At 41.3% G+C, this 27984-nt stretch overlaps 1 protein-coding gene across 1 annotated transcript; it reads left to right on the forward strand.

Moving 5' to 3' along the window:
* CD83 (CD83 molecule) lies at positions 1-27984 on the forward strand. The gene is made up of 5 exons (XM_043975604.1): positions 1-561; positions 726-841; positions 22723-22954; positions 24862-24962; positions 26535-27984. Exons 1-5 carry the CDS (start codon positions 528-530, stop codon positions 26673-26675), a joined length of 624 nt encoding a protein of 207 aa, XP_043831539.1. The 5' UTR covers positions 1-527; the 3' UTR covers positions 26676-27984.

Here is a 27984-nt window from a genome sequence, read left to right on the forward strand (position 1 = left end):
GGATTCTTCTGGAAATCAGAGAAGGAAGGGGCTCCTGCACTTACTTTCCCAGGCCCCCCTCCACCCCAATGCGCCCAGGTCTCCAGAGAAAGGGCGGTGGGCAGAGCATGGGGCGGGAGAGGGGTGCAGAGTACCTTGGGGCTCGCAGAACAGATGGTACTGCCTCTAGACAGCGAAACAATCTCGTCAAAAGGGAAGAGAAAGTGAAAGGCGGGGGAGAGGGAAAGGACAGCAGGGGGTGGAGCTGTCCACGCATTTGGCAGGGGAGGTGGGGGATGCCCCAGAGTGGCGCAATATCTTGGGGGGTGGGACTGGTCCCCTTCGTCTCCCCGAAAGGGGAATTCCCTAAAGCTCAAGGGGACAAGAGGGTGACGACATAGCGGGGAAGCCCCAGCGGTGGCTAGAGAAGGCCGAGGCCGCGGGCGCAGTAGCCAGATTGTGAGATTTGGCGTCCCGGGAGTCAAGAGCTTCAAACAGACTCTACTGCGTCTCTGCGCTCAGCCGTGGCCAGCCCCGCGTCCCGAGCCATGCGCGTCCTCCAGCTCCTCATCCTGAGCAGCGGTAAGTGCCGGAACCTGACCCGAGCTCCATTCCCTCGGGCTCTTGGCAGGTGGGGACTGGGGAGGGACGCCACCGCGTTTAATTCGCCTCTTTCCACCTTTCCCCACCGCGCCCCATCCATCCTCCATCCACGTTGACTTTCGTGTCCCTGCTCTCTCCCGCAGCCTGGTGCTTGGCGCCGGCAACTAAGGTGGTGGAGGTGACTTGTTCAGAGGATGCTCTCCTGACCTGTACAGCCTCCTGGAACCCTCAGACCCCATACAGGATGATCTGGCATAAGGTAAGGAGGACTGGAGCAGGAGCAGTCCCTCCTCTTTGGCGGCGTGGGATCAATGCGCCGGGGCAGGGAGAACGCGGTGTCTCATGACTTTCGGAAGGAACGTGGAGAGAGTGACCCAGTGAGGGCAGAGAGGACAGCGGGTATCCTGAAGCTCCTAGCTAGCTCAGCGAACGCGCCCCAAATCCCCCAGGCTCCCTGTCAATCAGCCAGGCTCAGATAAAAGGAGAGGGACCCGTCCACACAACACCCAAGGCCCGAATCTTCAGTGTTTTCCTCCCCAAATTGTAAAAGTCTATGGCCTGAGAGGCTTAGTATCTATAACTAATCTTTAATCAGAGTCCTTTTTTGTTCTCTCCCCCGCATTTCTAACCCGGGTTAACTTCGGGAGTGTTTATGACTCTCCTCAAAAACATTTGGAACGTGAGAACATGAAATCATTTCATAGTTGTATGTTATGCCTAGGACATATATACACACATTTATATTATATATGTATGTGTGTATGTATGTGTGTGTGTGTATATATGTATATTAGAGAAACAGGCTGTTGGAAACTGCTTTTTTAGTTCATTCAAACTGTCAACTTTAAGTTATTCACTTTATGAATCACCCATTGCCTCTGGCCATTCTCCCAGCAAGGCTGACAACCAGACCTGGAACAGGTAAACTGGGGAGTCCTTGAGAGTACCTCCTTTATATCTGCTTCCCCATCTGGAAATGGAGGAGTTTGGTTAGATGTCCTCCCAGTTCCCACCGAGTTCTAAAATGTTTTGTTTCTAAGAGGTTATCTGATGATACCTCTCCAAATGAAATATGCATTAATTTTAGGCATTAGGTATCATCAGCAGCTAAATTCTAAAATAAACATGATCCCCTACACTCCCCAGCATTGATTTGCTGGATGAACTTAAGAGAAATTAGTCATCTACAAAACTGGGAAATGTTTGCCACCCACATTATAGCAAGATTGCTATGAGAGTTTGATGTGTGTGCCTTTCATTTGCCACTTATTGTGTGTACACACACACTTAACACACAAACATTCACATATAAATATACATTTCTGTATTAATAGTTCTTTATTTAAAACATTTTATGATTTTTGATGCCTTTGATTTTAAATCATTAATTTCTGAGTATATCCCTTTCCCTTCCCCCTCATTAAGCCATCTCTTGTGACAAAGATTTTAACGATAAAAAACTAGCTATTACATTTTTCATGTCTGATAGTGATTGCAATATTGTACATCCATAGCCCTCCCACCTTTATGCAATGAAAGGAGGAAGGTACTATCTCTCCTTTTATGTGTATAAGGTTTGTTTCCTTAACTAAGCTGTTTCCCAAGGGCAGGGGACTGCATCTTATACTTCTTTAGCATGCTGCATGTAGCAGAGTGCTCAGTTAATGTCTGTTTTTTGGTTGATGTGAGCACAAAGTAGAGAGGGTACTAGATTATAGCATTAAGTTCTAGATATAGATTGGCAGAAGGGAGCCCTGAGATCACCTGGTTCAACTATACCCAAAGAATAAAACCTTTTTGTGATAGTCAAGAGATATCCAAGATGAGGGCACAATTCAATGGGGGAGATGACATACAAACAAATACGCAGTTACAAATACAGTAAGCTATAAACAGGAGTAATAGGAAATAACAGAAGGAAGGCACTAGAAAAGATGGGCTTTTAGTTGGGACTAATGGAAACCAGGGAGGTCACTAGTCAAAGTAGAGGAGGGAAAACATTCCAGGCATGGGAGACAGCCAAAGAAAAGTACCACGTGTTAAGAGATGGAGGGTCTTGTTCATGGAACAGGCAGAAGGCCAGCGTCATTGGATTAAAGGGTACATGTTGGAGAGTGAGGTATAAGAAGACTGGAAAGGTAAGAGGAGGCCAGAAAAAAAAGTGTGACAGGTGACATAGTGAGACAGCATCTGGAGTTCACATCCAGCCTCAGACCTCCGTCTACTTCAGTTTCCTTAGTTGTTTAATGGGGTTAATGGAAAATGGGGCACCTGCCTCCCAAAGCTTTGAAGATAAAACAAGAAAACAGCATAGTGCACATAGTAGGCAATTAATAAATACTTGTTCCATTTCTTCAAGAAATTTGAGAGGAGAGAGACTATTTTCTAGTGAAGGAAATCAGGGAAGACTTCATGAAGTGAGTGGTACCTGATCTAGGCCAAATAGGAAAGTATTTCTTTTTTAAAAAATGCAATTTTTTATTCTTATTATTTTTTAACATAACTTTATTCATTTAGAATTTCCCCCAAGTTACATGTAAAAACAAATTTTCACATTGATTTTTTAAAACTTTGTGTTCCAAATTCTCTTCCCCTTCCCCCCCTCCCTCCCCAACCCCTGCTAAGAAATCAAGCAATTCAATATAAGCTATACATATGCTGTCCTGCAAAACATCTCCACCTTAGGTTGTACAAGAAAACAAACAAAATAACTTTAGAAAGATGAACTAATAAAAATATATACTTCAATCTGTAGTCAGATACCATCAGTTCTTTCTCTGAAGATGGATTTCATTTTTCATAAGACCTTCAGATAGCATCCTGCTCATCATTTCTTTCAGTTACTATTGCTAACTGTATTACCCTCTATCCTATTCTTTCCCCTTGATATTTACTCTATTTTCTATCTTCTTTCACCCTATCCCTCTTCAAAAGTGTTTTGCTTTTTACTGCCCCCTCTCCCAATTTGCCCTCCCTTCCTTCACCTTTCCCACCTTATCCCCTTCCCCTCCCACTTTCCCACAGGGCAAGATATATTACTATACCCACTTGAGTGTGTATGTTATTCTGTCTTTGAGCCAATTCTGATGAGAGTAATGCTTACTCACTTTCCCACTCCTTCCCCATCTTCCCCTCCACACGGTTTTTCCTGTTTCTTTTATGTGAGCTACCTTACCCCATTCCACCTCTCCCTTTCCCTTTCTTCCAGTGTTTTCCTCTCACCCCCTAATTTTATTTTAAATCATCATCATGGGGCAGCTAGGTGAAACAGTGGATAAAGCACCAGCCCTTGACCCAGGAGGCCCCAAGTCCAAATCTGGCCCCAGACATAAGCTACCCCACCCTGCCTGCCCCACAAAAAAAGGATAAACAGAAAATAAATGCTTTATAGGTATTATCCCTTCATATTCAATTCACACCTGTGCCCTCTGTCTAAGTATATTCCTTTCAGCTGCCCTAATACTAAGAAAGTTCCTACGAGTTAAAAGTATCATCTTCCCACATAGGAATGTAAACAGTTTAACCTTTTACCATCACTCATGATTTCTCAAAAAGGAAAATATTGAAACAGGTAACATAGGGAGGGAGCAGTCTAGACATTGGAAGTATCACCAGTGCAAATGAATAAACAAAAAAGTTGAAATTTGAATCCAAGCCCTGTAACTCCAAATGTGGTACTCTTCCTGTTACCTATGGAAGCTGTCTTCAATATCTGGAGAAGAAGGAAAAAGACTTGAGATGAATAAAGCTAGAAACCATAGATGGAAATTATAGGGAGGTAAATGTGATCCTCCAAATTCTTTTTTTTGGAGGGGGTTAGGGCAATGAGGGTTAAGTGACTTGCCCAGGGTCACACAGCTAGTAAGTGTCAAGTGTCTGAGGCCAAATATGAATTCACGTCCTCCTGTATCCAGGGCTTTATCCACTGCACCACCTAGTTGCCCCGATCCTCCAAATTCTTAATTAGATCCTCTATTCCTGTCCTTTCTCACCCCTCCCTTTTCTTAGGGTTTTATCTTATATTTACTTATTTGTGTTTCCATCCAATACAATTTCAGCTCATTGAGGGCAGAGATTGTTTTCATTGCTGTCATTTCTCCAAGGATACATAGCAGGCACTGAATGGTTAAGACATTCTTTCTTCCTTCATAATTATTTGGGCATAGGGGCAGCTAGGTGGCTCAGTGGATAAAGCACCGGCTCTGGATTCAGGAGGACCTGAGTTCAAATCCAGCCTCAGACACTTGACACTTACTAGCTGTGTGACCTTGGGCAAGTCATTTAACCCTCATTGCCCCACAGGCACACACACACACACACAAAAGAAAACATAATTATTTGGGCACATATTACTTACTCCTGTCCTGAAATTACATTATAAAGTTTGTAAAGCCGTGGACAATGTTGCTTTTCATCTTCATATCTCAGGTTATTTACATAGAGTTAAAGTATTAAAAAAATATTGAATTGAATGTTCCCCAGGCTAAATATTTTCAGCTGTCTCACCCAGTCCTCAATGTCATGGTTTTATGTCCCTTTGCTATCCCAGCTCTCTGCTTCTGGCTCTGTTCCACTTTTACCAATGTCAACCCATCCTCCATTCAGTCACTAAAGTAGTTTTTCTAAAGCTTAGTTCTGATCATGTTACTCTCCCCTACCCCCGCCCCCCCCAGCCCCATAAACCCAAGTCCCTTCCTATCCTCTCCCAAGTCCTTTGGTATTCAAAGTCCTTCATAACCTGACCTCCTCTTACTTTTCCAGTCTTCTTACCCCTCACTCCCCAGCATGTTCTCTTCAATCCAGTGACATTGGCTTCCTGACTGTTCCATGAACAAGACCCTCCGTCTGTCTCTGAACACCTGGAACTTTCTCAGGCTGTCTCCCATACCTGGAATGGTTTTCCTCCTCTCCTTTGTCTAGTGACCTCCCCGGCTTCCATTAGTCTCAACTAAAATCCCATCTTTTACTAGCAGTCTTCTTCAACTTCTCTTAATTCTAGTGCCTTTCTTCTGTTATTTCCTATTACTCCTACATATAGCTTACCTTATATATGTTTATTTGCATGTCATCTCCCCCATCAAATTGTGAGCTTCCCTCTCCTCCCCTCCCCGCTCCGCTCCCCTCCCCTCCCCCCTCCCCCCCCCCCTCCCTAGCACTTAACACAGTGCCTGGCACAATAGACGTACTTAATAAACTGAATACAATATGCCAAGTTTTGTCTGACTAATAATGAATTTTACTTATAAAGTGCTGTAAGATTTGCAAAGAACTGTTATCACATGTACTGCTAACAGCACCCCAGAAGGCAGATGTTATCTATTATCCTCATTTTATCAGATAAAGAGAATGAATGAGTTGCTTGGGGTTCTGTAGTTAGTGTCTAAAGCAGGATTCAAACTCAAGTCATCCTGACTTCAAATCCTTCACTTAGTCCACTAACTGCTATGACTAGGGAAAAGTACAACAGTAAGGTCACCCCTCAGTATAAAATAGAAGTATTTATTTATCATTTAGTCATATTCAGCATCATTTGTCTGAAATACAGAAAATATGGTTTTTATTTTCCATAAGTCCTCAGCAAGCTTTATTCTTGATACCTCTGTATTTTCTTACTTAATTACTTAAAGGAGGAACCTTCCCCCCCTCCCCAGCCAAAAAACAATAACAGCACCCTAATAGTTCTGAGCTAGGGAGCTAGATAGATGTGGAATTAAACAGTCATTAAAAGAGGGTGGATGTGAAGAGAACCTACCACCCCCTCCAAAGGGTAATCAGCAAGCAATACACAAATCCCCAAGGGTGTAATTAAAAAAATACTTCATGAAATTAGTGTCTGAATTTTTAGACTATAGAGTTCCAGCTGTTGTTAAGTCCAGTCTTTTTGTGCTAGGTCATTTGGAATGATGTGGTAAACCTTAGTCATTAACCTTTGCCTCTTATGGGCCTTTAACTGATGCTCTTACTGTACAGCTGTGGGTGGTTGTTTTTATAGACATATTCCTTGCATTATTTACTCTACAGGATATCTTCGGACTGTATCATTCCTCATTCTCAACCACCACCGTGCATTTTACTCTTTCTCTGTTGTCTGTGAAACCAGGCCAATGAAAATCAAACTTGAGTTTTATTAAAACAACCACCACCACCACCACCACCACCTATTGCATGTTAGGAAGCAAGGGCGTTATTGCTATGGCAATAAACCAATCAACTATAGCTAAAGTGATATTTATTAGACTTTTCAATGCTTCTAACAGGTTTGGGCACATCCTGCAGATGTTTGTTATTTTCCAGCCCAATAATTATATGTTTGTATTGATTGTATTTGTGCCACAGCAAAGAAAGTGGTGTTTGCGGGGAGGGAGAAGGAAGGAGGGAAGGCCCTAGTTGAAATATGTTACTTTACAGAAGATAAAACACCTTGCAATTTTTTCCACCACTTTCTTGTAAATTGTACAAATGAAGCAGAAAGAGAGCCACAAAAAGAAGAATTTTAAGTAGGTATCTGTGGCAGGTTAGTTATTCCAGCTTATTTTCTCTTTAAAAGCATGCTTTTAAAAAAAAATCATTTTTCTCTCTCTATGGCACTGATATGAGTATTGGAGCAAATGGGTTAGGCAGATGCCATCTCTGAAGCTGGTTTCCATTATTAGGCATACTGGGGCAAATTCCTGTAGAATCTCTCTAGATCATTATTACCATTTAAATTACTCATAATTACAAATTCCATCGAGTCTCCCTAAGTCCTCTGGGCTTTGTGCAACACACAATCTCTTTCCAAATGGCATTGATTTACCTGGGATAAAAATCAAGCCCGTACAAGTCATGCATTTATCAAACACTTTTAACCAAAGAGCTCAAAACCCTCTGTAGACAGTGCCCAGGTAGGTTTTACAGAATCCAGGGGAGTCTAGGAGGGATGGGGAAACAATTGGAGATGCAAAAAAGGTGAAGTTTTCCTCATATTTCCAAGGTGGTGAGTCACTGGTGAGATTGCTCCTAGGCAGTCATACCCTGACTCCATCATTCTTCCCACTGGATCAGGCCTCTCCCAGATGAGAACCAGTCAAAGCTTCTTGTATTTTCTTCTGTCTCCTCAATCCTTCTCTGTTTTCATGGGCCTCTGTGGCTATCCACTCTGCCTTCTTACTGTTAATGAGGACAAATGAGCAAAAAGAAAAAGAAAAGAGACCCAGAAATGATTGTTCTCATGTATGGGTCAGTAGTCAATGGCACTATACCAAGTATCAGGGATACAAAGAAAGGAAAAAGATTGTTCCTGTCCTCAAGGAATTCACATTCTAACAGGGAGACAAACCCCACAGAGAATAAGCAGTAGTTGTCAACATAGGCATACATATCATATACAAATAGACTTTTGAACCACATCACCAATAGGAGTTCCATCTCACTTAGCTGGGTTGGGCTAGCAGAACTCTAGGGTAGCTAGGTGATGCAGTGGCTAGAGAGCCAGGACTGGAATCAGGAAAACTCATCTTTGTTAGTTCAAACAAGGCCTCTAACATTTACTATCTGTGTGACCCTGGGCAAATAACTTAACCCTGTTTGCCTCAGTTTCCTCATCTGTAAAATGAGCTAGAGAAGAAATGGCAAACCCACCCCAGTATATCTGCCAAGAAAATTCCAAAATGGGGTCATGAAGCATCAGAAATGACTGAAACAACCCAACAACAACAACAACAGATGACCTTTGTTGGGCATGATTCTATTTTATCTACTTGGATATTTGTCACCTTCAGGAAGATTCTAGGAGGGAGGCAGCTGGCTGGTGCAGTGGATAGAGGAATGGGCCTGGGGTCAGGAAGACCTGCGTTCAAATCTAGCCTTTGACACTTTCTAGCTGTATAATACTGGGCCAGTCATTTTACCCTGTTTGCCTCAGTTTCCTTATCTATAAAATGAGCTGGAGAAGGAAATGGCAAATCACTCCAGGATCTTTGCCAAGAAAACCCCAAATGGGGTCAGGAAGAATCTGACATGACTTAAAAATGACTGAACAAGAACAAACCTGATGAAGGGAAAGGAATAAAAATTTATGTAGCATTTATTATAGGCCATGCACTGTGCTAATTGATTTTAAAATATTATTTGATCCTTATAGTAACACTGCAAAGTAAGCGCTATTATTATGCCCATCTTACAGTTGGGGAAACCGAGGCAAATAGATTAAGTGACTTGCTCAGGGCCACATGGCTAGTAAGTGTCTGAAGTCACATTTGAAATCAGGGCTTCCTGACTGCAGGCTCAGCACTCTATCTACTGTGCTACCAGCCAGTCATACTTAAGGCAGAAGAGAGAAGGAAGGACAAAACATCAGTATTTAAAGATTTGAGGCATTGTCAGACAGAAAAGGAATGGGGGCTTTAGAGCTCAGAACTAGAAACCATGGATTCCCAAGTGAATAAATGGGATCCTAAATGGGATAAAGAGAGGCAGATTTGGGGCAGCAAGGTGGTGCAGTGGATAAGGTACCGGCCCTGGATTCAGGAAAACCTGAGTTCAAATCCAGCCTCAGACACAACACTTATTAGCTGTGTGACCCTGGGCAAGTCACTTAACCCTCATTGCCCCACAAAAAGAAACAAACAAACAAACAAATAAATAAATAAAGAGAGGCAGATTTAGGTTTGGGGTTAGGAAGGAAAAAAACAAACAAACAAAAAAACTTCCCTAACAATTAGCGCTGTTTCAGTTAGAATGGAAGCAAAGGATTGGATGACCACTCTGAGAGTGGGCAGGAGATTGAGGAGATTCTTGTCTGGGTGTAGGCTGGATCACGTGGTGGTCTCTGAAGTCCCCCCTAACCCTGAGATTCTGTTAGTTAAAAGATCCCGAGTCATTGACTGGCTTTGCCTCTCAAGAGTCAAGCAAACAGGCCTCAACTTCCTCATCTGTAAAAGAAAAATTAAGGTCACATAACCTCCCAGGTTTGTTGTGATGATCAAACATGACAATTCATGCAGAGCACACATATCACCATTAAGTGTCAGCTTTTCTTTTTATAGGAGTAGCTATAATGGATGCTGGCCACAAATAGCAACGTAATCTGTTACAAGTATGCAGCTGACGTTCCTGGGGATCGAGAACTAAGAAACATGGCCTGGCTACTTAGAAGCTATACATGATGATGTAAAATGAAAGAGGATATGGGAATACCCCTTCAGTTAGGTTCAGGGTTGAGTAGGGATGAGTCACAGAACAAGTGACCTTTTTTGGATGTGTTATAAGGGAAGAGATAAAGGGGAAACCGTTTCACGTGCAAAATCAGATTTGACATTTTTGTTGTTATAACAGCAAAATTGGGTCAGCCCCATGGTCCATCCAGTCTAGGATTCTCTCCCTGACAGTGGCATCAAGGAATGAGATCCTAGTCATTACCATTATTAAATCCCTACTATGTGCTCACAGGCAAAGAGAGACTTCAACCTCCTGGACTTCTCCCCTCTGTTCTCTTATGGATGTATCAGCTACAAAACGATCCAAACATTTCTTGAACCTGGTTATATTTTCTGACTCTATCATCTCTTGATGAGGCAAGTCATAGAAGTAAGAATAGGAAAAGTGCACCAGGAAAGATGAGAGGTTGGGGCAGCTGTGATCTGCAGATCCACAAAGAGGCACATTCAGTCCCACCCCAGAAGTTAGGCCTCATTAGCATCTTGGTTGCCTGAATCACTTGAGATAAAGGAAATACCTGGGCTGAATTGTGAAATTGGGCTAGATTGGAAAAATGATTCTGTAGGTTCTTCCCATCTAACCCCATTAATCATTCTTTTTTTTTTTTTTTTTTTTTTGGTGAGGCAATTGGGGTTAAGTGACTTGCCCAGGGTCACGCAGCTAGTAAGTGTTAAGTGTCTGAGGCCGGATTTGAACTCAGGTCCTCCTGAATCCAGGGTTGGTTCTTTATCTACTACGCCACCTAGCTACCCCCCCCAATAATCATTCTTGCTACCATCACCAGTCAGTTAAGTCTCCCCTATTCTGCTGCCCTATATGACCTTGTCCCCTCAAACCAAATCAAGTCAAAACTAGTCTTTATTAAGTGCACAGTTTGAAGTACTAGGATTGCAAAGAAGGAGAAACCAAGGTCCTGCTCTCGAGAAACTGGAAGTCTAGGGGAGGAGTCAATATCCAAACAACTACGTACAAACAAGAGATATGCAGGATAAATTGAAATAATATCAGAAGGAAGGCATTAAAATTAAGGAGGACAGGAAAAGGTTTCTTGAAGAAGGTAGGACTTCAGCTGAAACTAGAAGGAAGCCAAGAGAAAGAGATGAGGAATGAGAGGTCTAGAAATGGGGGACAGACAGGAAGTGAAAGTACTTGGAGTTAAGACATGGAAGGTCTTTTGCTAGTTATAGCAAGGAGATTGATGTCACTGGATTGAAGGCTATGTGGATGGGAATGAAGTGTAAGAAGACTTGAAAGGTAGGAACAGGTCACCTTATAAAGGACTTTAAAAGACAAACTCAAAACCTCCCCCACACAAATAAGCAAACAAAACATTTAAGGCACTTTCCCACAACAACCCTGTGTAAGGCTTGGAGTAAAAATATTATTAGACCCATTTTATAGATGAGGAAACTGAGGTTCAGAAATGTTAAATGGCCTAGTGGTCAGAACCAAGAGCTGAACCCAGACCTATCTGATGTCAAAACTAGTCCTCTTTCCATTATCCCATTGTGCTACCTGGGGGAAGAAGGAAGTGTCATAGTTTTAAGACCGTCTATAAACTTTAACTTGCCAGTTGGTACTCTTAGTATTGTTCATACTAATTAGCTGAATTGTGTTCTAGGCTTAGAATCAATCAATCAATCTGTAAACATTTCTTAAGTGCCTACTATTTGCCAGGCACTATGGTAATGTTGGGAGTCAGAGAGACTTGAGTTCAAATCCATCCTCAGATACTTACTAGCTGTGTGATGTTGGACAAGTCATTTAACCTCTGCCTCAGTTTTCTCAACTGAAAAATGGGGATAATAATAGCACTTACCTCTCAGGGTTGTTGTAAGGAACAATGAATTCATATTTGTAGAGTAGTTAGTACAGTGCCTGGAACATAGTATGTTCTATATAAATTCTAGCTATCATGATCATCATTACTCTAAGTGTGAGATGCTTGACCTGTTTGATTAGCAAGTAGACATTTTTCTGGAGGAGTCAAGTTTTAGCAATTTTGATAACTAGTAAACAGCCAAGTGCTCCACTCATATTCTCCTGGTGTCAGGAGAAAGCAAGGAAGGCCACCAGCTTGATGAGTGGATTCCTTGTGACAAATTGGGAGCCCTGAATAGGACAACCAGGTACAGTGGATAGAATGCCAGACCTAGAGTCAGGAAGACCAGAGTTCAAATTTGGCCTCAGACACTTACTAGCTGTGTGACCCTGGGCAAGTCACTTAACCTTAAGTCTAAGACCAATTTTGAACTCAGGTCCTTTGGACGGACTCCAGGGCCTATGCTCAATCCATGTTGCTACCTAGCTACCCCTACTGTTCTCATTTGATTGCAGACTCTCCCTTTGAGGTCCTCCAGTGACATTTCCTGGTAGAGGGAGGGAGAAAGCCTGAATGTGGGCCCCTTTATCGAGAAAGGACTCACTCAAAGGGGTTGGAGACAACACTCAGCAAGGAACAGAAATGTCACCTCTGAACGTCACTGCTCTTACTGTCCATAAATCTCGAAAGAAGCTATGAAAGTCCCACCTTTTACAGAGCAGGAGGAAGGAAGGAGGCAGCTGACGGTTGTGGAGCAGACACATTTTTTTTCCATGACAAAAGATGGAAGCTCAGTGGCATGAGATCGGTCTGGCCTGTGTCTAGTACCTGGATAAAAAGCCATACAAGGACAAGGAAGTTCATAGGCTCCTCTTGGTGACACAAAGCCTGTTTCCCACATTTGCCTCGGCCTCTCCTTTCTAGGAAGGGTAAGATTTCAGGGAAAGCAGTTCTGAGGAGCAGAGACAGAGCCCTCATATGGTTCCTTTAATTGACATGATACCCCAGTGACCCTTTCGTGAGGTCCTTGAGGGCAGGGACTGACTTTTGCCTTTCGATGTATCCCTGGCACATGTTTTTGTTCAGTTGTTTTTGAGTCATGTCTGACCCTTCATGACCCCATTTGGGGTTTTCTTGGCAAAGATACTGGAGTGTTTTGCCATTTTACAGATGAGGAAACTGAGGCAAACAGGGTGAAGTGACTTGCCCAGGGTCACAGAGTTAGTAAGTGTCTGAGGCCATATTCGAAAGATGATTTTTCCTGACTGCAGTCCTGGCCTTCTATCCACTGTGCCACCTGGCTGAAACATCCCCCCCACCCTACATAATAAATACTTATTGACTGACCAACCTGTCAGCATTCTGCCAACTCTGCTCAAGCTAGAGGTAGACTAAAAATGCATTCTTAAGGTCATTGTGGCAAGGTGGACAGTATCAGCAAGTTCTAAGTTTGCATCCTGCCTCAGACACTAAGCAGCTGTATAATCTTGGGGAAAATCATTTCATCTCTCTTGACTTCAGTTTATTCTTCTGTAAAATGGGTGTGATAGTAGCAGCACCTACCTCATGGGGTTGTTGCACACACACACACACACACACACACATACACAACAAGGTGATATCTGTGTAACGTTTTGAAAACCTTGAGTGATAACTAAATGTGATCCAGGGTCTTAGATTTAGTAGTGGAAAGAACCATAGAGGTCATGGAGTTTTATATCTGAAGAAATTGAGGCCCAGAGATGTGAAGTGAGGTCACACAGCGAGTATCTGAGATGGGGTGGGAACCCACATTGACTCCACCTTAAGTCCACTGCCCCAGCTACTACATTACATGGCTTCGCTTGTTCTGAAGAGAAGCCTGAGGATGCTGGTGCTAACACTGTGGTGCAAGGCTATAGCACAGGCTAAACGGGTAGAAGGCCCAGAATGTGTTGGCTTTTTCAGACCCCAGTTGTGTTTCCCAAACATTCTATGACATGATGATTCTTCAGATATCCTTGCCCTTCACCCGGGGCAGCTGATGCTGTTCTAACAATGTAGGTGCAGACTGGGAAGCCCCAGGGCTGGAAGGGAATAGAAGGGGTAAAACCACTTCATAATGATTTGAGGCTGATGCTGGCAGGGGCAGACCCTCCCATGGGGCATCAATGGCCCAGTTCTGTGCTGTTAGGATAGAGATTTGAATCTTGAACCAAATCAGGCCTCTGTCCTCTTTTTTTTCCTGGAAAGGAGAAGATGACCTAGGAAAGTCCAGAACTAATCTGGACTTGGAAATTCCATGCTGATGAGCCTGGCAGATTCCCTAGATGCCAACCTAGTCCTTATCTCAAAGGAGAGTAGTGGTTGTTGCTGTAATATTTAGAAGCCCTCAAGTCTTGTGGCTCTTTTGAATGGCTTTTGTGAAAAAAGACCTTCCTCCCCTGTGGGGGGAAAAGATTGTGAATCCACTGTGAAGACACCAGAGAATGAAAGAGAGGCAAAAACAGTCCCGTCCACAAGGAGCTACATTTTTTTTTTTTTTTGGTGAGGCAGTTGGGGTTAAGTGACTTGCCTAGGGTCACACAGCTAGTAAATTGTTAAGTGTCTGAGGCCTGATTTGAACTCAGTAGTCCTGAATCCGGGGCCAGTGCTCTATCTACTGCTCCACCTAGCTGCCCCTAGGAGCTACATTTTAATAGGAGAAGATAATACATCAAAGGGAGCTGAACAGTGGAGAGGGATAAGGAGGGGAAAGTGGTGAGTTCTTGAGAGTCAGAAATGGAGTTGGGAGAGCAATGAAAGGTTGTCCTTCCTCAAAATGCAGTTCTAGAAGGAACTCATCAATGGAAGGGGTGGTGGGAACTTCCAGGGTGAGCAGGCAGCTGAGACATGGTGGCAAAGTCCAGAGAGCCAGAAGTGAACCCTCGACAGAAGGAATCTATGTCAAAATATAAATGTGGGATCTCAAGTATTTCAAAGCCAGGTGGCACATTGAAGAGAGCACTGGGCCTGGAATCAGGAAGATATCTTCCTGATTTAAAATCTGGCCTCAAGACACTAAGACTAGCTGGGTGACTCTGAGCAAGTCACTTCACTCTCTTTGCCTCAGTTTCCTCATCTGTAAAATGATCTGGAGAAGTAAATGGCAAACCACTCCAGCATCTTTGCCAAGAAAACCCCAAATGTTCACAAAGAGTCAGACGTGAAACGACTGAACAACAACAAATAAAGTTAATCATATTCTAATTTTTATAGTGGTTATTAGTGTTCATATCTCACCCTCCTTTGTATCTGCAGATACAAATGCTTAGAACAGGGCTTTGTACATGGCAGTCCAGTTTATTAGGAAGAGATCATATGAATCAGCAGAATCTCAAAGTAAGGATGGAAATGCTGATTCATACTTGCTGAAATCAACAAAAATTTAATTCAAACAAGGATGTAAAGATTTAATAAATATACCTACTATGTGTGAGGTCCTGTGCAAAGGCCCAGGCTTAATTCCTTGGTCATTAAAAAACTATGAAGATGAATCATTCTGGTAACATCTGTAAATCTAGCCTTGCCAATTAGACCTAGTAAATTTCAAGGAAGAAAACCATTTTTCTAATAAAACTACCTTTGGAAAAAAACCACACATGCTAATGCTAATACATTCTACCCTCATTATGACATCAGCCTGGGAGCCAAACCATTTTGCATGTAATAAAGAGTTGTTTTTATGATGAATGGGGATTATATTGGCAGTTTAATTGAGTTAGAAGCCAAGGTACATGAGAGTTTGTGCACAAAGAATGCAATAAAAGAAAGCTGTTTGATAAGATTGGAAAGCACTAGGTTAATTTAATACCAATTCCATGCTTTTAAATATATTTTTACCAATTTGGTTGATGAAATATAGGGAAAACATACACACACATATTTTTTTGTCCTGATGTGTGATTTTATGGGCGCAGCTTTAAAAGCATACTATAACCCAGGATCTTAGCTTTTGTTGTTCACTCATTTCAGTTGTATCTGACTCTTTGTGATCCCATTTGGGGTTTTCTTGGCAGAGATACTAGAGTGGTTTGTTTTCCTTCTCCAGCTCATTTTACAGATAAGGAAACTGAGGCAAACAGGGTTCAGTGACTTGCCTAGGGTCACACAGCTAGTAAGTGTCTGAGGCAGAATTTGAACTCAAGAAGATGAGTCTTCCTGGATCCAAGCCCTTGTGCTCTATCCACTGTGCTACCTAAGAGAGATTAACTGCTCTTTCCACAGATATACAGCCAGTAGAAGTAGAAGCAACACTTGAATCCAGGTTTTTTTTTTTACTCTATTATGCTGCACTGCCTTTCATATCCATATTGATATTGATATATACTCCTATTATCTTTGTAGAAATCTGTATTTGGAAAAAATGGTGAAGAAATAAAAGGAAAAAAAAAACCCATTCCCAGTTAGGGACTAGAAGCAGATGAAATGTTGGTGTGGTTGGGATTTGGTGCTAACAGTTTTCCAATATTCATTCAAGAACTGTTTCAAATGAGTTTTTCTTTTTATTTGAAAATTCTTTTGTGTGGTTTGCAGTTTGATTAAAAAGAAAGAGGAATCCATCTGTGGACTTTGGTTTGGCATTCACGGTGGTTTATTCAAGTTTTTGGTTCTTGATCTGGTTTAGTCTAAATGACTACCCTAGATGAAGAGCCTGGTGTCTACGCTGTTTAGTCAAATGAGTGTGGCCTCGGACTAGTCAAAAGAGAAGTCATTGATGTCTCATTGCTTTGATCTGTTGTATTTCAGTTGAGGAGTGAAATTGCTGACTGAAAGCCAGTATGGAGAGGACCGGCATAAGTAAATACCATTAAGAGGAACTAGGCTGTTCTGAGTGATTAGTGTCCAAGTTGTGTTATGGTCTAGCTTTTAAAAAACTAGTCATCGAAATGTGCTTCCAAACTTTGCTCGTCAACAGGGGTTGGGTATTTTTAAAACATTTTTTATTTTTGCTGTGAATGAATCGGATGGGTTTTTCTATTTACTGTGGTTAGAAACGACGATTTCCTAAAATGCTCTAAAGGGGAGCAATGATATATATATATATATATATATATATATATATATATATATATATATATATATATATATATATATATATATATATATATGTATGTATGTATGTATCTGTGAGTGTCTGTAGTATATATGTTTATATACATTATATATACACATATAGACATATATAACATATATCTATACACATTATATTATATGCATGTATGTATGCATGCATGTCTATATATACATTCACTTTTGTCAACAGGGAATCATACCCTTAACATTCCTCTATTTAAGCCATTGCACCTTTCCCATAGTTGATCTTTTTGTCCAGTTTCCAGTTTAATAAGAAATTCACTGGGGCAGCTAGGTGGGAGCAGTGGATAAAGCACCAGCCGGGGATTCAGAAGGACCTGAGTTCAAATCTAACCTTGGACACTTGACATGTACTAGCCATGTGCCTAGGTGGCACAGTGGTTAGAGCACCAGTCCTGGAGTCAGGAGGACCTGAGTTCAAAACTGGCCTCAGACACTTAACACTTACTGGCTGTGTGACCCTGGGCAAGTCACTTAACACCAATTGCCTTACCAAAAAATGTAACTGGGAAATGTTTAACAAAATAAATAATGCTTCCCAACCCCCACTTTCCATATCTGCAGTTTGGCTGACATAGGCAAAATGGAGGAGAGGGAGTACAACTTTAAGGGGACATTTCCATTGGAAAATGAGTCCCTCGCACTGACTTCTATACTCTGATTGTGGCATTTAAATGTCATACCATTTTGTGTCTTTCAAACAACTAGGGCAAGTGGTTTCATTGTCAACTTAGCTCAGACTGATCATGGTTAAATTAATAGCTCTCTCAACTCTCTGGAATATCCAGGGTAAACTCTTTGGAAGCATGGAATTTGCCACAGATAATAACTCAAATCTGCTCTTTGACTACACATATGACACCATTCTTTGTTGTCCCCAAATTGGAATTCTTCCAGTTCTAGGGCTATGGATTGAAGGAGGAAGAGGTATGAGAAACATGGGATTTTGAGGTAGAAGGGACCTTAGACACCATGAGATCCAAAACCCTCATTTTACAGATGAGCTAAGTGAGACCAAGTTCATCCAGGTCAGAAAATAGCAGGGCCAAAGATTTGAATTCCAGTCCTCTGACTCAAATGCAGAGCTCATTTCACTCCTTTATGCCATTCCTTTTGTTCCTTACCTTTCTTCTGGGAGGACCTTGCACATAGTAGGCAGCTGTTCCATTGAATTGATTCAATTGCTTTGAATTCCCTTCCTTTCCTTTCATCCTTCCCATCTACCATTAAAAAATGGCCAATGGCATTCAGAAGACTTTGCCAATGGTCCATGGAAATGTGGCCATAAAAACAAACCAATTTTCATTGTTGTTGCTGAATTTTTAAAAATGAGTTATCTCATGAAGCTAGGCAGAAGGACACTGCTGGCAGGTCCCTGATCACCGGCAAGATTCTTGCTTCAGTAATTCCCAGCAGCCAACATGATAATGAAGCCATTTTTATGTAAATGGACTCAATAGTTTATATTTTTGCTGCCTCCAGTGGGATGTACCCGTTTTCCTCTTGAATTCCAGATGAACAGTTGGGGATTAGAGAGATGAGTGGACAGGAGCCATCCACTCCCACCCTGCACACTCCTCCCCTCCACCAGAAAACCAGGTGTAGATAACCTGGAAGTTCCTGTCATTCATCCAAGTGTTTGTCATTTCAGATGCAGAGTTTCTGTCAAAATATAGTCCCACTGAAATTCAGTGGAAACAAATCTGGGCTGAACACATTTTAAGGTTAATTAAGAGAGGAAAAGCAGGATGTTGGAGCAGTGTGGGGACTGTAGTTGCCCATTGTCTCTTGCACTAATACCTGCAGTGCCTGGGCAGAATTAATTAGTTAAACTGGCAGCAGCTGAACAGTTGTAGCATCACCTGGAGGAGACTTGGCATGAATTAGCACTGGATTATCCCTGGAGCCTGCCCTGTTAAATGCCCTGTCTAGCAAGTGTAAGCATGTGTCTGCCAAGATGCTGGGTGTGGGGGTGTGGGCTGGAGGAGGCAGCCCAGGGCACATGATGAGGCAGCATTTTGTGTTTTAATTAGATTTGAAGAGCTTAGGTTTGTGCTAACCCAGATATGTGTTTAAGAAGCTGTCTGACTTCTGCCTTGGCTTGAATCTGCATGCTTAATTGACCTCCCTCCCCTTCCTAATATCTGTAAGGCCACATGTTCTTCACCTTTCTCCAGCAGGGCTCTAATAATTATTTAGGAAGGAATCCTTCAACACCTAAAAGACGGCCAAGAAAATTAATTTCTTCTCATAGACTAGTTCTAGGAAAGACTGTTTGTGGGGGTCGGGGCTCCAAGTGAAACTTCAGGAAGGAACAATCAGGCTGCCACCAGAGGTCTCTGTAACCTCATGAAGGATGACTACAGAACAGAAACAAATGGGATGGAGGGATGGAAACTTGGTCTTTCCGCTGATCTGGTAAACTCCCAAATTAATAAAGGAGCAATAGCAATGGAAAGAAACTGTGTTTTCTTCTCCAGGGGAGGTATCATAAGGACCTCACAAGCTGTTCCCTCAATTTCCTGCCTGCATGCCTCAGTATTTATTATTTTTCTTAAAAGCAAAGGGGTGGGGGAAGAGTTCTCAGGAAAATAGACCTTTATAGACTAGACTTCACTCTAATGTAAAAGACTGGGAACTTGGCATTTTTGAACAAAGGGAATGGCAGCAAAATCACTTCATTGATCATGTCTGTTTGTATTCATAAAATGCTTCTTGGCGGCAGGCACAAACGAAATATAATTTGCCATAAATGTCAGCACTTCCTCTTGGTCATTGCCGGCACCCCCAGCTGTCTAAGCATTACTCTGTTGAAGGTTCTGTCTACAAGTGATAATTTGCCTTACCATTTGCAGGACTTACATTTAGAAGGCTTGAAAATTATGTGAAATCAGTGGAGGATCAGGTGGTGACAACTTTTTCAGATAAGAAAAAAAATCAGAACTGGTGATGGGGTTAGGAGCGGGGCAGTGAATAGCACACTCTAACCTCTGCATGTAGGGGAAGATGAATAAGGAGCAGAATGTGACACACTTTTTTTGGACATGGCCAATGTGGGAATTTGTTTCGTTGAACTTTTTTCTTTTTTATTGTTCATTTGTGGGGAGCGGGGAAGTGGAATAGAGAGATCGTTAATGCATGTAAAAAGTAAAATAAAATGGAGGCCTTGGATTAAATGAACTTCAAGGTCCCTTTTGAGGTCTAACATTCTGTGATTGAATTGTTTGCCTGAATTCAGTCCAGATCTCTGACCTGATCTGTCATGGAGACTGTGTTTTGGGAAGATAACTCTCTTTATACTTGTATAGTATGACATAAAAAAATGAGGGACTTGACAGATAACAGACCTACAAAGGAGGTTCCATTTTTATTTTTCTTCTCCCTCTGGTAGAGTTCATGGTCTACTTTATGACTTCATGAATGGTTGCAGAAAGAGAGCCTTTAAAGAATCTTTATGGGCTGGCTCTTATATTTGTTCTCTAGTGACAACCTGCATGTTTAATTGGTTCATTTGGCGTGGATCTACCATATTCCAAAAGACATTTTCCCAAGCATTCTATATCAATCTCTAATGTCTTATTGGAGGCCCCTTCCATGCACTAAAATTCTGTGATTCTATGAATAATAAATGAGTACCTGATGAATGGATGGATAGCTATCTGAAAGGAAACATTACATTTTATTCTGAGAAAATAAATACCATCCATGTAAGGACAATAGAGTGAATCCCTGCTAACATCATTTTACCAATAGCAAACACTTATTGAAAAACTACTATTTATAGGGCACTGTGTTATGTGCACAATATACAGATATGTCATCTCTTCCCTCAATATTGAATTAAATTTTTCTTACTAATTATCTAATTGGGTAGTTAGGATTTATTATTCTTGACCTCCCATGAATTTTTAGAGATCTAGCTCAAAGATCATCTCCTTCATGAAGCCTTTCCCAATATTTCTGGGTGAAAAGAATGTCTTTCTTCTCTGATCTCATGGGACTCTTGCTAGGTGGATAGAGTGCCAGGCCTGGAGTCATCTCATGTCTATTGCGAGAGGGTGAATAGATCAGTTGTTACAGAATTCATCTACAGGGGCAGTGGAAGATAGATTGAAAGATAATGTGGAGGGCCTTGAAGGTCACATTAAGGAGGTTCTATTTTTAGTCTATTGACAACAAGAAAATACTGAAAGTGTTTGATCAGAGAATGATACATGCAGGGTGGTTTTAAGATATGCTTATGAAATACAATGAAGGGGGACGCAGCTAGATGGCTCAGTGGATAGAGCACCGGTCCTGGAGTCAGGAGGACCCGAGTTCAAATCCGGCCTCAGACACTTGACACTTACTAGCTGTGTGACCCTGGGCAAGTCACTTAACCCTCATTGCCCTGCAAAAAACAAAAGGAAGGAAGGAAGGAAGAAAGAAAGGAAGAAAGAAAAAGGAAAAAAAAAGAAATACAATGAAGATGCTCTATCTTATATCTATGGATGCAGTAGACTGCTGCCTAGTGGTGGAACCTAGTAATTCCCCTCTCCTTGTATATAATACCTGAAATTCTACCATAAGAGATTCATTCATTTGAGGATGAATATGCAATAGCATTGTTCCTTGTTAAAATGGGAATACCCTTAAAATGGAGTAACACACTAAGTCTTTTAATAAGTCATTAACACCTTTATGTCAATTTAGTGATGAGCATCTTTTTGACACCTAGCTGAGCTAGGTTTAACAGGGCTGAGAGGTTGGGGTGGGGAGGAGGAAGGTAAAAACATGAGGAGTGAGAATAAAAGTAGTTCCTTAGGACAAAGTAGGGGAGATGAAGAAGTAATGAAAGTGACTCACTTCTGTGTAAATTTGTCTGATGGTAAAATTTAGTCTACAGCGGCATCCTTTAGCATAAGATATAAGTTTTGGTGTTTGAAAAAAAAAGACTCTTGGGGTTTTGTGTCTCTTCTTTTGTACCCCCTAGAAGCTGCACACAGAAGTTTTGGATTAACTGAAGTACAAGTACATGAATTATGTTCTTTTTTAGTTGTATCTGACTCTTCGTGGCCCCATTTGGGGTTTTTAGTATCTAGTATATAGCAGGCAATGTGGTTCAGTGTGAAGTGTTCTGGACACACAGTCAGGAGACCCGGGTTTGAATGTGGCCTCAGACTAGCTGTATGATCACAGTCAATGCATCAGTTTCAAATGGAAATAATATTGTTCTTTTAACCTTGCATAGTAGTTGTAAGGAAGATACTTTGCATACCTTCATAAGCTATAGTAAGGTGAACTATCATTATATTAACCCTAGCCAAGAAGCCTCTAAATTAAAGGAAAGGAAAGGGGCATGTCTCTGATGAGCTTTTCATTTTTTGTTAAACAATGGATCCAGGACCCTTTATGATACTTTTGCTGATGGGCCCAGATTTTCAATTCACACCAGTATAAAGAGCAGCAGTAACGAATCAAGAACCTGGAAAAGTCTTTTATTTTACAATTGAATTGGCAGTTTTTTCATCATCTTGGATTTGTGCACTGTTGTGGTAAATCAAGAAATTATGTATCATGCATCACGGCCCATTGAATGTCAGCAACCCAAATTTGTCCAGGCCTCAGCAGTTTTCTTGTTCCAAAGTAGATATTTTATTAAGTGTATATAATGTTTTTTTCCTTCTTAGATCCAATGTTTTCTCTAAAAAACAGGCTTAATATTGCTTCTTTGAACAGTTTATACATATAACTTTGGTATTGGGGGTCAGGGTGTGTAGCTCTTGGTCTGTAAAAATGCAGTACTATTACAGGGTAGTAGAAAGAACATTGATTTTTGGATCAGGAAAACCTTGGCCAGGGTTCTAGTTCTGGCTGAAGAATAAACTAGATAACTAACCTTCTGCAAATTACTTCCCTCTTGTAAGCCTCAATTTCCTCATTTAGAAAATGAGGGGGTGGGACTAGATGACTTCTAAGGTCATGTCCAGTTTTGAAATTCAATGAGTCTGTGATTCTTTTTACAGATTAATGAAGAAAGCGGAGAGCTGACCAAGATGCTGGAGGCAAACCTAAGCTTCATTGAACAATACCATGATCAGAAAGAGACAAATGGCTCACTAGAGGCCTGTCCTCTGGAAGAGTGTTTCCTAAAGATCCAGAATACTACCTGCCAGCACGTTGGGACCTACAGATGCACTTTGTGGGCACCAGGAGAAGAAAACAGCCCAAGTGACACAATTGAGCTGAGAGTGGCAGGTAGGATGATTTGCTGCAAATCGGTGGATTTACTATCATTAACACAATGCACATCCACTGTGTGTATAACATTCTACTAGGAACTAGGATATAGCAAGTGAATCCAAGAAAAGTCATGTTTATAGTCCAAGGATTAGATATCAAGGAATTTCCCTTTCATACAACGCACTAACTTTAGTTTGATATTAAGGACAGAAAAGATTTTATAAAAGAAATGTTTGGAGATGATTTTCCTACCTAGAAGTGAGCTCATCAAATCATAGAAGTTTAGAGTTGTATGGAAGAGACTTCTATGAGAATTTAATCTAACTCCTAAAGTCCCTTCCAGCTTTGAATCTGTTGTTGTACGTACCCCAGGGTCCCTTGTGTACAAAGTAACAGGATTTGAACACTTGCCATCTGCCTCAGTGTTCTTCCCATTCATTCTACCACATTGCTTTATTGGTTATGATTGTGGCAATTCTCCAGCTTCAATTACATGCAATACCCCCAACCAAGCATCTGATTCTCCCAACCATAAATCATTATATTTAAAAACAAAACAAAACAAAACTGTGATTTCATTGATATTGGCAGCTTCTGGTGAGGAAATCCCTTTACTAAAATAGATGAGCACCTCCTTGTATATATAATATTTAAGAGTTGTTTAGAGCAGTGAGGTCACACAACCAGTATGTATCAGAGGTGGGAATTTCACTCAATTAATTCAATTCAAATGATTATAATTTACTAATTATTATAATGATGATTTGATTGGAGTGGATACAGAATAAAATACCCAATGTGGGGAAAAAGGAAACAGTGGTCTGGGAGTTGACATGTTTCCTAGTTCCAGTTATGCCCTTTGTTGGTCTTATTAATTGTGTGTCTTACCAGTTTTCCAAATCATTCTAATCCAGCTAACATTTTCCTTTGCTAATGTATTCTACCATCTCTAACCCACAAAGGGAATGATACCTTCTCCCCAGCTCCCCTCCCTCAATACCCAGTCCAGGATTTTATCTGAGAGCTCTAGAAACAAGTTTAAGGTGACTCTTGGTCATCTAGAAATCTTCCTTATGAGTAGTAAATGCTTTTAAAATTTAAAGTTCTTAGTGCTTTAAATGCAGGGCAGCTAAGTGGATAGAGCAGAGGGCCTAGAGTGAGGAGAACCTGAGTTCAAATATAACCTCAGACACTAACTAGCTGTGTGACCTGGGCAAGTCACTTAACCCCTACCTGCCTCAGTTTGCTCATCTGTAAAATGAGCCGGAGAAGGAAATGGCAAACCACACCAGTATCTTTGCCAAGAAAACTTCAAATAAGTCCATAAAGAGTTGAACAAAACTGATAAACAACAATGCTTTAATTATTCCTTCTTCATTTAACTGTCCAACTAAGCAATTGTCAGATCACCAGGTTCCTCCCCAGTGGGATGAGTGAGTATAAAGCTGGAAGAGACTCAGAGATCATTTAGTCTAACTATGCTACTGAGAACCCAGAGACGTTTAATTACTTGCCTACAGTTTCAAAGCTAGAAATGGCAGACCTGGAATTTGAACGAAGGGCCCCTGGCTCCCAATCCTTAGATCCTAGGGCATAACATAACAAGGACAGAAACAGTACATCATCCCAAAGGTAGTAAGTAGCAGATCTAGGATTTAAACCCAGGTTTTATAGTGATTTTAAAAATACACCCTGCCTCTCCTATGGCCATTAGTCTTTTCTCTACTTCTACATATGATATCCAAAGATCATGGTGCTGATGCAAAGGCAGAAATCGAAGTGGCAGAGAGAAAGAGAGAGAGAGAGAGAGGGAGAGATTTTTTTTTAAAAGATTGGGAACAGTGAACTTATGATAATAATGGCAGTTTTACTGGAAGTAAAAGCAAAATGCTAAAGAAACAATTTGTGCTTTTCCTTTTAAGGCTGCATCATGGAACCCAACAAGTTTAAGAAATACCAAGCTGAAGTTCTCTTACTCTTGGTTCTTGCGATGTTTTATGTATTTCTCATCATTTTTACCTGTGTAAGTATCTTTTTAAAGAAATCCAATTCCATTCAGAAAACATTTATTAAGTTCTGGTCACATGATGGTCAAATCACTGTACCAAGGGTTGAGAATAGACACATTTGTTATTCTTTTAAGAATTTTTTTTTGTTTAAACAAAAGTAATTTGGGAGGTATTCATCCCATTCTGGCTTGACAGCGTAGGCAAAATAGTTGTTGGGGAGAGTGTTAAAATAAACTTGTGTGTGTGTATGTGTGTGTGTGTGTGTATGTGCCTGGATCTATGATTTCAATAGTCTATGGAGTGCCAAATGTGAAAACCCCCTTCACCAATGAAGAAAGAAGATGCATCCCTAACATCCTTAGTGAGTTTCCTGGGACACTGAGGGATTAAGTATTTACCCATGACCACCCAGCTAGTACCCGTCAAAGGCAGGACCTTACCCCAGGTATTTCTGTTACCAAAGCTTGCCCTCTACACCCCACACCATGCTGCATCTCTAGAAATGGCGTGTTTTTATTTTCACTCTAAATACAGTACACTTTGAAGTACATGGAGCTTGAAAATAATTTCAGGGAACTTAGCTCAGGCATTGTTGTGGTGATAAAATGAAATCATGTATTTGAATATGCTTTGAAACAAAGCCAAAGATTATTGGACAAATTCAAAATAGTTTGTAGTCATTAGAAATCAGAATCACAGAGCTCTAGGAAAGTCCATCTTATTCAAAGAATCAAACATTTGTTGGATACCTACTATATTCTAGGCATTGTTGGGGAGAAAAAGGAGCCCATGAGACACAGTCTTTATGAACCCCCGGGGAGCCTAAATTATAGCAGGGGGAAACAATGCATACACACACAACAAAAGAAATCCTTGCACAGGGTAGGCAACATATGAGAGGAGAGCAATGTATGTGCTACTTTGCATGTGGCATATCCAAATGTGTGTTTATGTGTGTGTGTATTCCCTTGAATTTGAAGAGGGGCATGATCTAAAGAAATTCAGGATACCTGTCTGGATGAGGTCCACCATTCCCAGGGCAGTGGTGACAATCCTAGTGGGGAGGAGAGAGAACCTGGTCTTAATGAGCTTTAAATAACTAAGGAATGACCACTTGTGTGAACTCACTGATTTGGCATTTGGGGGATAATGAAGCCTCTTACTGCTTCTGGCAGGTCTTATGTCACTCAGCACTGAAAGGCTCACACTTTGAGATGATGAAACAATCTCCCTACTGGTCATGAACGTTGACTTCCTGTTTTGGTGGCCAGTAAGGGGCTTTGTCCCTCTTAAAGTGTCTAACAGCTGAACTAGCACACATGGTCCACTGGAAGCAGTCAGGGAAGGCCTGCATAACCCCTTCATCCCCCAATCACATATTTGCCACAGGCTCAGCACATGTTTGTTGAAACTATAATTAAATACATAAGTCTTTTCCTCTTGTGCTACATGGTGAGCTTCCTTCTCAGGAAGGAGTTATTCAGCCACCATCATGAATGAACATTTTAATTCTATTGCCAACTAGACTATTTTCATCTTTTATTTCTATTCCTCCTTTCATTTATTCTCTTTCTCTCTTTTTAAAGAAATTTGCAAGACTACAGAGCATATTTCCAGATATCAACAAACAAGGCATGGAACGAACTTTTCTCCACGTCCCCTTCCAAAATAAGAAAGGTGTTCAACAGATGGGTCCAACAACAGTTCGGAAGATAGACTTAGTCTGAGCTTTTCAGAAGATAGCTTAGTTTGGGCTGTTTTTTAGAAGACCAAGAACAAACTTTCTTGCTTCTTTGGTTAGCCAAAAGAATAAAGATACTCATGTGAAGGGGCAGCATCACTGGGACTGCTGTTCTTGAGATGACTGAAAATGGGTTCACAGTGTCCATCTAGAATATGCCTTAGAACAGACCAACCCATGGTTTATAAAGTTTTGAGCCTCTGATGCAGAACTCTGGAACTATCATCTCTCAGGATGGTCCCTACTACCAACATCTCTTTATGGATCCCCAATCCAGCTGTGTACTCTACTCATTGACCAACCATAGGAAAACTTCTCCATTTGGGGAAGGTGAGTGCTGACCCAGGGAATTCTTTCAGTCATATGGCAGCTACCCGCAGTGAGATGTTATTGAAAAAATGCTTTCATGAAAAATGAATGTATGAGACTCACTCTTGCTTGGGACTCAGAGACTTGATTTCCTAAGGGCAGACAGCCACCTTCTCACATCTCAGAGGGACCTCTTGGAAGTTGGTGGATTTTGCTACACCAGCACAGATGTTTCCTGTGTTGGAGAAGACTGACAGGTCCTGCTATAAGGTGGTGGGAGATATCTAGTAAATAACTTCCTGGATTAAAGGCCCTGTCTTTAAGTGTATTTTGTGTACACTGAAATAACAAGTCAATGAACCATTTATCAACAATGCCTTTTCATCAGGGAAAGGCATTGCAAGGAAACTGTGAAGAAAGTTGCCAGGTTGGAAGAACACATTCTGTACAGGGAATAGACATATACACACACATGTGTTGGTAATTAACGTAAGGAAATTTCAGGCTGGAATCACAAATCTCCCATGGAGCTTTTGCCAATTACTGTGTCTCATGCCAAAACTTGGCTCTTCTATACTGTTTTACCTGAGGTCATGAAGAAATTCGTCAGAGCTAAAAGCACTACCTATGTTAATATACAAGTGTGATAAGGATGCCAAGTTGGGACAGTTTTACTTTCTGGTTCCCTGACACAAGATTTGTTATTAACTGTGAGGGCTCTGGGTCTGAATGCTCTTCTGAAGAGGACTGGGGAGGGAGGGCGAGAAGGAGAAAGAAGGAAGGGGAGATGGAGAGAGAGGGGGAATAAAAGGTGAGAGAATTGGAAAATGACTTAGTGCCATATATGTTACATAACACATTCATATTATCTCTGTACATGTATTACCCCTACCTTCCCCTTCCCCAGTTTGTCTTTGTATCCCTGTGACTTAGCACAGCTCCTGAAACATAGTAGGATTTTAATAAAATTAATTTTAATTGAATGG

Source organism: Dromiciops gliroides, chromosome 1, assembly GCF_019393635.1.
Source record: "Dromiciops gliroides isolate mDroGli1 chromosome 1, mDroGli1.pri, whole genome shotgun sequence".
Classification (NCBI taxonomy): domain Eukaryota; kingdom Metazoa; phylum Chordata; class Mammalia; order Microbiotheria; family Microbiotheriidae; genus Dromiciops; species Dromiciops gliroides.